At 44.1% G+C, this 11,746-nt stretch overlaps 1 protein-coding gene across 1 annotated transcript in view; it reads left to right on the top strand.

The window, feature by feature from the left end:
• Positions 1–48: 48 nt before the first annotated feature.
• Positions 49–11,746, top strand: part of LOC131198209 (somatotropin-like) — a 25,324-nt gene continuing 13,626 nt past the window's right edge. Inside the window, exons 1-6 of the mRNA XM_058182706.1 lie at positions 49–68; positions 220–280; positions 6,506–6,624; positions 7,128–7,153; positions 7,247–7,334; positions 8,585–8,656. Of these exons, the coding sequence (XP_058038689.1) occupies positions 49–68; positions 220–280; positions 6,506–6,624; positions 7,128–7,153; positions 7,247–7,334; positions 8,585–8,656 (386 nt within the window). The remainder of the gene's footprint in view (positions 69–219; positions 281–6,505; positions 6,625–7,127; positions 7,154–7,246; positions 7,335–8,584; positions 8,657–11,746) is intronic.

The following is an 11,746-nucleotide window of genomic DNA, read 5'->3' as shown; positions in this document are numbered from 1 at the left end:
TGGGCCAATAGTCAGGGGACGGTGAGTTCAAATTCTCCATTCGCTTTCATGAATTCTTCTACTGAAAGGTGAGTTCCACTCCTGCCGCGCCCAAAACAAACGGTTGAATGACTTTGGCAACTAACTGAAAGGTGAGTTCCACTCCTGCCGCGCGCAAAACAAACGGTTGAATGACTTTGGCAAGTAACTTAAAAATGATGAATTCTCTTTCTACTTTAGGCATTGTACGTTCTCCTCCTGGAAAGTTAATGATGGGCTGCTGAAAGACTTTGGGCCAATAGTAAGGGGACGGTGAGTTCAAAATCTACATTTGCTTTCATGAATTCTACTACTGAAAGGTGATGCTGGGTGGCTGAAAGACTTTCAGCCAATACTCAGGGGACGGTGAGTTCAAATTCTACAATCGGTTTGATTAATTCTTCTCCTAAGAGGTGAGTTCCGCTCCTGCTGTACGTTCCACAAAAAGTTGAATTACTTTGGTCCAATAAATTAAAGAATGAAATATTTTAGTAAATATTAAATTATTATATTTCCCCTAAAAGAGAAATAGAAATCTTAAGGGAGACAGAAGCTCAGAGCTTCAGCTACCAGCACCCAGCAGATATTTGGTGCCCATTGAGAAGAACTGGGTCAGACCTCCAGTTCCAGGGTGATGGGATTAAGACATGGCCCCTCAGAACATTGTAGGATTAGCTAGTAGCAGGGCTCCCTGCATTACAAAACTACCTGAGGGGCATTGCATCAGCCCAAAGTTCAACCAAACTTGACTCAGAGAAACATGGCTCCACATGACCCCATGGGCATCTGACGACAGCCAATAGAATACGTGGTCTTGACACAGGAACAGAAAGCTGAAGGGCAAAGCGGAGCAGTGGAGGATCCCTTACAGGGTCGAGCTGAGGAGTTTGGACAGTATCTGTCTGATAAAATCGCTCAGATTCGGGAAGGGTTGGACACAGATTGGGTAGATCCGGGCGGGATGGGAGAAGAGGTCTTGGGGTTACTATCTGGGATGAGTTTGATTCTGTGGCTCCTGAGGATGTGGACAGGATACTGGGGGGACTGAGTGCGACCACCTGTTTACTGGACCCGTGTCCCTCCTGGCTGGCCACCCGGGAGGTGACACGAGGCTGGCTCCAGGGAATTGTGATTGCTTCTTTTATGGAGGGTGTCTTCCCTACCGCCTTGAAAGAGGCGGTGGTGCGGCCCCTCCTCAAGAAGCCTTCCCTGGATCCAGCTATTTTAGCAAATTACCGTCCTGTCTCCAACCTTCGTTTTGTGGTGAAAGTTGTTGAGAGTGTGGTTGCACGACAGTTGCCCCAGTACCTGATGAAACTGTCTATCTAGATCCGTTCCAGTCCAGTTTCCATCCTGGTTACAGCACGGAAACAGCCTTGGTCATGTTGGTTGATGATCTTTGGAGGGCTCGGGACAGAGGTTGTTCCTCTGTCCTGGTCCTATTAGATCTCTCAGCGACTTTCGATACCATCGACCATGGTATCCTGCTGCGCCGGCTCGGGGGACTTGGAATGGGAGGCACCGTTCATCGATGGTTCTCCTCCTACCTCTCCGACCGGTCGCAGACGGTGTTGACAGGAGGGCAGAGATTGGCCCCGAGGCGCCTCTTATGTGGGGTGCTGCAAGGGTCGGTTCTCTCGCCTCTTCTGTTCAACATCTACATGAAGTCACTGGGTGAGATCATCCGTAGTTTTGGAGTGAGTTGTCATCTATACGCTGATGATACTCAGCTGTATATCTCCACCCCTAACCACCCCAACGAGGCTGTTGAAGTGATGTCCTGGAGGCCGTATGGGTCTGGATGGGGAGAAACAGACTCAGACTCAATCCCACCAAGACCGAGTGGCTGTGGATGCCGGCGGCCCGGTACAGTCAGCTAATTCCATCGCTGACCATCGGGGGCGAGTTGTTGGCCCCCATGGAAAGGGCTCGCAATCTGGGCATCCTCCTGGATGCATGGCTGTCTTTAGAAGAACATATGATGGCCGTCGCCAGGGGAGCTTTTTATCAGGTTCGCCTGATACGCCAGTTGCGCCCCTTTCTGGATCGGGCTTCCTTATGCACAGTCACTCATGCCCTTGTTACATCCCACCTGGACTACTGCAATGCTCTCTACATGGGGCTCCCCTTGAAGGGTACCCGGAGGCTTCAACTAGTCCAGAATGCGGCTGCGTGGGTGATAGAGGGAGCACCTCATGGCTCCCGTGTGACACCACTCCTGCGCAGTCTGCACTGGCTCCCAGTGATCTTCCGGGTCCAATTCAAGGTGCTTTTTATCACCTTCAAAGTGCTCTATGGCTTAGGACCGGGGTATTTACAGGACCGCCTACTGCCACCAGTAGCCTCACACCGACCAGTGCGCTCTCACAGAGAGGGCCTCCTCCGGATACCATCAGCCAAACAATGTCGATTGGCGACCTCCAGGGAGAGGGCCTTCTCTGTGGGGGCTCCCGCCGTCTGGAATGAGCGGCCTCCGGGGCTTCGTCAACTCCCCAACCTCCGGACCTTTCACTGCGAGCTGAAGACGCTGTTGTTTCGACGTGCAGGACTAGCTTGAACATAGTTTTAAACCGGGGTTTTGAATTAGGGGTTTTAAATGGGGTTTTAATTGTATTTAAAATGTTTTAGGCCATTAATCGAATCAGTTTTTTATATAGTTTTTAATTTGTATTATATGTATTTTGTCTTTTATTGGCTGTGAACCGCTCTGAGTCCTTTGGGAGAAGGGCGGTATACAAATATAATAAATAAATAAATAAATAAATAAATAAATAAATAAATAAATAAATAAATAAATAGCCCAAGAGAGGGTCTAAATAACCCTCACTCTCCACTCTACATGGGATCAGCTGCCTAGGACCTCAAACCCATGTTGTCCTGTCCATCAATGAACCATCTTTCCAATCAGCCTCCATGTTTCCAGTGTTTTCCTCCCCAGTTGAAACTGAACCAAATGGATATTATTTCCAACAAAAGGAATAGAAGGGTGGAGATTTTCACAGCTAGAGAAAGAACTCTTGGGATGAAGACTCCTGCCTTGGGCAATGGGTTGGACTAGAAGACCTCAAAGTCCCTTCGAGCCCTATTACTCTATGATTCTATGAGGTTGGGTATGGGGGTGGAGTAGAAGACCTCCAAAGTCCCTTCCAGCCCTAGGATTTTATGGTTTTATGAGCTTGGATGGCAGGGTAGACTAGAAGACCTTCAGCACAACTCACATAATTACTGCCTCACTTAGTAGCAGTGGTTTTGCGTTACTTCGGTTCATTTAGTGACTGTTTGGAGTTACAAAGGCACTGAGAAAAATGACGTTGGATCATTTTTTACTCTTAGGACCATTGCAGCATCCCCAGGGCCACTCGGCCAAACTTCCAATGCTTAGCAACTGCTCACAGTTATGACGGTCACAGTGTCCCAGTGTCACGTGACTCCCCTTTTCCAACCTTCAGACAAGGAGTTTATTTGGACCCTCTGCTCTCCCCTCCCCTTGCCTTCTCCATCCCCTATTTGGACAGGAATGGCTGGGAAGCCACAGAGGCTGAGGTGCATCATAGCCAGACTCTGCGCGGAGATGGATGGCCAGGGGTCCCCTCGGCTGGGACGCTCAGAATCTCTTGTGCTGGGATGGGATGTGGGGTCTCCTCCGCTGCAGGGTTGGAAGTCTCGGTGGCTGGAGGGTCAGGGTCCCCTCAACCGCAGTGGCTGAAGACCCCTCGGCTGGGGGATCCAGTCCAGTAACTGCATGAGCCTCTCCAGCTCCTTCTCCAGGGCGGCCCAAATTTTCCCATGGGGCTGTTCTCCCCCCTAGTCAGGTCTGGAGTGAGGAGGGGTCCTTTTCCCCTGCGGGAAAGGGGGAGGTGATCCCCTCCCGGGATCCACTTCTTTCCAGCTGATTCTTGGCCCCCTCTTGGGATCTTTTGATTTCCCATGTATTGGACTGCCTGGCTAGTCTTCTCAAGAAAAGAGAGCTCTTATAACAGAAATCGTTTCAAAAGAAAACTTTTATTGGAAGGTTGTGATAGCAGGAGATCTAGGCCGGAAATGATAGAATAGAATAGAATAGAATAGAATAGAATAGAATAGAATAGAATAGAACCCAATCCAGATGTGGGAAGAGGTCATGGGAAACTCAGGCCGAGAAGGTGATAAAGGCCAGTCTCCAAGGCAACGCTGCTGCTCTTTCCAGACACTGCTGGAGGCTCCTTCCTTCCTTCCTTCCTTTCCCCCTCCCAAGTCTCGAAAGTCCCAGCAAAGCAGGACTAGAAACAGAAACCCCCCAAGCCTCCCCCCTCACACCAGAATCCCAGCGTCCCTATAGGAATCCATGGGACTGGACAGGATTTTTAAATCCCTCCTTGGGTCCCTTTGCTTCCTTCACTTTGCTGGGGATTCCCTATCGCCTCTCAGGATCCATTCTGGTTCACCTCAATTCCTTCACGGAATCCCTTTGTCCCAAGTGATTCTTTTGAGTTTTTATCTTCTAGCAGATCCTTTGGGGGCGCCTCTTGGTGGAAGAAAAGATGCCAGGCTAAGGAATATTGAAGGCCAGCCTTTTGGCGGACTTCCCTGACTTCCCCTGCCAGCATGCTTTAAGATGGTTGGACTTCAACTCCCAGAATTCCCCAGCCAATATGCTTCAAGAGGGGTGGATTTAACTCCCAGAATTCCCGAGTCAACATGGGGAATTCTGGGAGCTGAAGTCCAGACATCTTAATGTTACTGTGATGGAGGAACTCCGCACTAATGCGTTCAAGACCTTTTAGATGGTTCTAGGGAAGGAAGGTTGGATTAAATTAAAAGCAGTTAAAATTTCTTACTTTTTCCCTCTGTCAAATAAAATTCACTTTTCAACCTGATTTACTTTATATGTATATATGTCTACATGCACTTGTACATGTGTGTGGGGTGTGTGTGTGTGTGTGTGTGTGTGTCAAGGCCTCCTCAACCACAGTGGCTGAAGACCCCTCGGCCGGGGGATCTTGCAGTTGGTCATCTTATACCCTGGTGACATGCTAATTTTACTGTAATACTTTTTACCCAAAATAAAGAAATAAATATACTGTTTATTATTATTATTGCCTTTGTTTCTTAGCCAGCTCAACGGCTTTCATGGGATGCAGGGAGCCCCCATAAAACACTCGGCTGAACTCTTGGGGGGGGTCACATGCTGTGAGTGCAGCCGGGGGGGGCTGGTCTCCCCTGACAGTTAGAGTCCCTCCTGCCTCCTCCCCTCCCTATGTTGTGACATCAGAGATGACCCCCACATAGAGGTCACTAGGCAACAGCCACTGGGTGGGCAGAAATGCCCTTGCAGGCAGGTTGCCAGGCGATGCCACCTGGGCTCAGGGGCTCAGACAATTGGGAGAGGTTGGCATCTGCAGTCCCCCTACATGGCAGCCAATTTCCTTTAGAGCTCAAGGTAAAAGGCCAGAAGGGAGGAGTTCTAGTCCTGCCTCAGGCGTGAAAGTCAGCTGGGCCAATCACCAGAAGATAGAAACTTCCTGTCCTGCAACAGGTGCGGTGAGTTCTAGTTCTTCAATCTGCACAAAAGTCAGCTGTGTGACTTATAATAGCTAGGAAATAATAAGATCTAGTCGAACCATAGGCAAGTTGAGTAACTTTAGGCCAATCAGCAAGAGACAGTGAGTTCAAGTCCGGGAATAGTAAAATCTTACACTTAGACAAGAAAAACCCAAAGTACACATACAGACTGGGTGAGACGAGGCTTAATAGAAGCAACAGTGAGAGGGATCTTGGAGTCTTAGTGAATAACCAGCTAAATATGAGCCAGAAATCGTGGGTGCCCCATCACAAAGTTTTTAAGAAGAGTCTAGAGAGTCACATATCTAAAATGGTATAGATTCTGCTGCTTGAACAGGAGGCTGGACTAAAAGACCTCCAAGATCCCTTCATTCTATTCTATTCTATTCTATTCTATTCTATTCTATTCTATTCTATTCTATTCTATTCTATTCTACTCTACTCTACTCTACTCTACTCTACTCTACTCTACTCTATTCTATTGTGACTTCTCTTCCTCCATTAGGAATGGTTCTCCTCTGGAATACTCCTGATTGGTGGCTGAGGGACTTGGTGCCAATAAAAAGGGGACAGTGAGTTCTAATTCTGCAGTCGGTTTGATGAATTCTTCCTCTAAATGGTGAATTCCAATACTGCAGCAGGCATAGGAGATGGCTGAATTACTTTGGACCAATAATCATCCGCTGTGACTTCTCTTCCTGAATTAGGCATGGTACGTTCTTCTTCTGGAAAGCTCGAGATTGGAGTCTGAAGACTTTGGCCAATATTCAGGGGAGGGCGAGTTCAAATTCCATATTTGCTATCATGTATTCTTCTCCTAAAAGATGAGTTTCACTCCTGCCATGCGCACAACAAACAGTAAGTTCCACTCCTGCCACCAGGAAAACAAACAGTTGAATGACTTTGGTATTCAAGTTAAAGATGATGACTTCTCTTCCTACATTAGGTATGTTACGGTCTCCTCCCGGAATCCTTGAGATGGGTGGCTGAACGACTTTGGGCCAATAGTCTGGGGACGGTGAGTTCAAAATCTACATATGCTTTCATGAATTCTTCTCCTAAAAGGTAAGTTCCACTCCTGCCGCATGCAAAACAAACAGGTGAATGACTGTGGTTGAATAACTTAAAGAATTTGACTTCTCTTCCTCTATTAAGCATGGTACGTTCTCCTCCTCGAAAGCTGGAGATGGGTAGCTGAAAGACTTTGGGCCAATAGTCAGGGGATGGTGAGTTCAAAATCTACATTTGCTTTCATGAATTCTTCTCCTAAAAGGTGAGTTCCACTCCTGCCGCGTGCAAAACAAATGGTTGAATGACTTTTGCAACTAACTTAAAGATGATGACTTCTCTTCCTACATTAGGTATGGAACGTTCTCCTCCTGGAAAGTTCAGGTTGGGTGGCTGAAAGACTTTGGGCCAATATTCAGGGGATGGTGAGTTCAAATTCTACATTTGCTTTCATGAATTCTACTACTGTAAGGTGAGTTCCACTCCTGCCGCGCGCAAAACAAACGGTTGAATGACTTTGGCAACTAACTTAAAAATGATGAATTCTCTTTCTACTTTAGGCTTCGTACATTTTCGTCCTGCAAAGGTAATGATGGATGGCTGAAAGACTTTGGGCCAATACTCAGGGGATGGTGAGTTCTAATTCTACATTCGCTTTCATGAATTCTTCTCCTAAAAGGTGAGTTCCACTCCTGCCGCCGGGAAAACAAACAGTTGAATGACTTTGGCATTCAACTTAAAGATGATGACTTCTCTTCCTACATTAGGTATGTTACGGTCTCCTCCTGGAATCCTCGAGATGGGTGGCTGAATGACTTTGGGCCAATATTCAGGGGATGGTGAGTTCAAATTTTACATTCGCTTTGATGAATTCTTCCACTGAAAGGTGAGTTCCACTCCTACCACGCGCACAACAAACAGTTGAATGACTGTGGTTGAATAACTTAAAGAATCTGACTTCTCTTCCTGTATTAGGCATGGTACGTTCTCCTCCTCGAAAGCTGGAGATGGGTAGCTGAAAGACTTTGGGCCAATAGTCAGGGGACGGTGAGTTCAAATTCTCCATTCGCTTTCATGAATTCTTCTACTGAAAGGTGAGTTCCACTCCTGCCGCGCCCAAAACAAACGGTTGAATGACTTTGGCAACTAACTTAAAAATAATGAATTGTCTTTCTACTTTAGGCATTGTACGTTCTCCTCCTCGAAAGCTGGAGATGGGTAGCTGAAAGACTTTGGGCCAATATGCAGGGAAAGGTGAGTTCTACAGTCGCTTTCAAAGATTTTTCTCCTAAAAGGTGAGTTCCACTCCTGCCGCGTGCAAAAAAAACGGTTGAATGACTTTGGCAACTAATTTAAAAATGATGAATTCTCTTTCTACTTTAGGCATTGTACGTTCTCCTCCTGGAAAGGTAATGATGGGTAGCTGAGAGACTTTGGGCCAATATTCAGGGGACGGTGAGTTGAAACTCTACATTTGCTTTCATGAATTCTACTACTGAAAGGTGAGTTCCACTGCCAAACAAGTTGAATGACAAAACAATGATATTTTGAATGACTGTGGTTGAATAAGTTAAAGAATCTGAATTCTCTTCCTGTATTAGGCATGGTACGTTCTCCTCCTCGAAAGCTGGAGATGGGTAGCTGAAAGACTTTGGGCCAATAGTCAGGGGACGGTGAGTTCAAATGCTCCATTCTCTAGGATGTATTCTTCTCCTAAAAGGTTAGTTCCACTCCTGCCCCATGCAACAAGAACAGTTCAATGACTTTGGCAACTAACTTAAAGATGATGACTTCTCTTCCTACATTAGGTATGGAATGTTCTCCTCCTAGAAAGGTAATGATGGGTGGCTGAAAGACTTTGGGCAAATACTCAGAGGACAGTGAGTTCAAATTCCATATTCAATTTCAAGAATTCTTCTACTGAAAGGTGAGTTCCACTCCTGCCGCACGCAAAAAAAAACAATTGAATGACTATGGTTGAATAAATTAAAAACGATGAATTCTCTTTCTACTTTAGGCATGGTACGTTTTCGTCCTGCAAAGTTAATGATGGGTTCCTGAAAGACTTTCGGGAAATATTCAGGGGATGGTGAGTTCTAGTTCTACATTCGCTTTCATGAATTCTTCTACTGAAAGGTGAGTTCCACTCCTGTCCCGCGTAGAACAAACGGTTGAATGACTTTGGCAACTAACATAAAGATGATGACTTCTCTTCCTACATTAGCTATGTTACAGTCTCAACCTGGAAAGTTCAAGACAGGTGGCTGAAAGACTTTGGGCCAATATTCAGGGGATGGTGAGTTTTAATTCTCCATTCGCTTTCATGAATTCTTCTACTGAAAGGTGAGTTCCACTCCTGCCGCGCCCAAAACAAACGGTTGAATGACTGTGGTTGAATAAGTTAAAGAATCTGACTTCTCTTCCTGTATTAGGCATGGTACGTTCTCCTCCTCGAATGCTGGTGATGGGTAGCTGAAAGACTTTGGGCCAATAGTCAGGGGACGGTGAGTTCAAATTCTCCATTCGCTTTCATGAATTCTTCTACTGAAAGGTGAGTTCCACTCCTGCCGCGCCCAAAACAAACGGTTGAATGACTTTGGCAACTAACTTAAAAAAGAAATATCACCTTTTGGTTGAACAGAAGAAAAGTCGTGAGGATACAGCAGGAGAAGAAGCAGATAAGTCCAAATCAGGTGAATGGGAGAGAATCATCGTTATCTTTTTTTTTGATGAATTTAAATAGACAGGAGTGTTCTTCTCATTCTCAAAAAAAGATGAATGTAAGAAGATTGTTTGTACTTTATTGTTTGTCTTGGGGCATGTTGTTTATATAAGATAGGTTATATGATTTAATGTTTTGTGGCTGAGAAAGGAAGATGGGAATAGTTAAAAATTTATATTTTAAATGGGAGTTATAAAAATAATGTCATGGAATGTGAAAACAAATCAGATTGAAAGAAGATTGGAATTTAAGATTAAAATTACATTTTATTCTTACAAGAAACCCATCAGAAATCTGAAGATTCAAAGAATGTATTGGTATGCAAATGTGAGACTGAACTTCAAAAGCTAGAGTTCAACACTGATATCAGATAGGGTGTACTTTGAAAACATCAGGTAATTTTGGATGAAGAAAAATAATTGTTGGAAATCTTAATAAAAAAAGTGACACTTGTTAATTTATATTTCCAATGAACAAAGAGAATTTCTTGCAAACATTTTGGAGAATGAAAGTGTGAAAGTAATTGATGGGATTTTAATTTAATCAGAGATAAAATAGACAGTACTAATCCCACCCGCTGTGGAGGAGCAAATAAAATGATTTTAAATATGTGGATGCTACTTGATGTGTGGAGAGAGGTTAAAGGAATTGAGAGAGTATACACTTTTCTCTAAGATATCATATTCTAGAATTGATTATATTTTTCTTTCTAAAGATTTGTTGAATAATGTGGATAAGGTAGATGTGAATTTTTAAAGATTCTGATCATGCAGAAGTTATGGTGGATTTAGATTTTAATTTTGAGAAAAAGAAGCTATTGAGATGATGAGAAACTGTATAAAATGAAAAGGATAAAAATGGATACTTAAAAACTGGAGGAAAGTTGAGATTAAATGATAACGGGAGGTTAAATTTGAAATTGTTGGGATGATGAAAGCTGTTTAGAGGAGAGTATTAAATTATCAAGTAGGAAATATAAAATTATAAAATTAAAATGGAATAAAATGGGATAAAATCAGATTAAAGAATTGAAAATCAATTTTTGCTTACTAAAGAATTCTTCAGGAGCTTAATATGTTGAAATAAAATGATAGAAGAAGATACAGAGAAAAAGAAATTTGAGATATTTAAATAGGAATTTTTGAATTTAGTAATAGAAATTCTAAATTATTGGCAAGATGGCGAAAATAAGAGAGAAGAGAGAAATTGACTTGATAGATGACAGAGGTATAAGATGTTATAAAAAATTAGAGAAATGAAGTGGTTAGAAATTTTTCAGAAGGAGACTTCCTGACCGTGGCAACGGTGTGAGGCGGCCTCCAGTAAAGAATGCCGAGGTTCAGGTGAGTTCCACGGACGGCTCGCCAGGGGTCTCCCAGCCGAATACAGGACTGAATGCTGGAGTGGCGGGTGAGGCCACAGGCCAATTACTTTGGTCATGATGACAGCTGATTTATAACTGCAGCAGCCTTGGTGAAAAGAACGGAGAGAATTGAGGAATGGAGAAAAATATCTACGTGAGTGAGTGCATCTTTTCTCCGCGGCTGGAAGGAGACTCATTCTGAGAGAGGAGAACTTAAATAAGTTACTGGTTTTGTGAGCTCTGGAGAGAAGAGGTGATGGAAATAGAGGAGGGTTTGAGGCCCCTCCTCTGAACAATGGTGGCGTCCAGCTGCCTCACTATGAGAATCTTGATGACATCACTTTTTCCTGGTTGACTAACTGTACTCTGGACTGTTGTTCCTGTGAGTGCCCCTGGTGATCCGGAGGAAATTACAAGGATACTGTGCTTGCCTGAGGATTTTGAAATTTTTTAAATGGCAAAGGTCAGAAAACTGTTGGAGATGGAGAGAATTCTGAAAAGTTATCCAATATGGACAAGAAACTGATGATTTGCAAAGAGGCCAACGGAAATAAGAGCAGAAAGACTATCCAAAAGGAAAGGAGTTCAACAAGTCTCAGCAGAAAACAAGCAGAAAGTGAAGGTCTGATGAGTCCAGTGCAGAAAAGAGGAGACGGCAATGCTGTTTGACCAGATGGATAAAATGTCTTATTTCTTAGGTTTCAAAATTTGGAAGAAGTGGACCAAGAAGATTTGAGAGATGAACTAAATTGTTGGGAGAATTTCTGGGAGAGGTGTTGACTTATGAATTGGGATGGATCAGTTATAGGTTAGTTCACACTGCACGCCGCATGCAGTTCCCAGAATTCATGTCAAATAAAAAAGCAATGAAATTTTGTGGATAGAGTGGGGCACTGACTTATAGGGCAGGAGATACTTCTGAGGCAGATTCCCAGACAGGTACGTGAAATGAGAAAGAAATATTACTTTTGTCCAAATTGTACCAAGGGAGTGGCTTCAGATGGCTGATGCCAGAGATTGATGATTTTCATTCTAAAAAAATTAGTACAATTGGAGGCTCCTCTGGAGGAACACAAAGTCCTGAATTAGATGAC

This window comes from Ahaetulla prasina, chromosome 4, assembly GCF_028640845.1.
Source record: "Ahaetulla prasina isolate Xishuangbanna chromosome 4, ASM2864084v1, whole genome shotgun sequence".
Taxonomy (NCBI): domain Eukaryota; kingdom Metazoa; phylum Chordata; class Lepidosauria; order Squamata; family Colubridae; genus Ahaetulla; species Ahaetulla prasina.
This window is presented reverse-complemented; position numbering and strand designations above follow the sequence as displayed.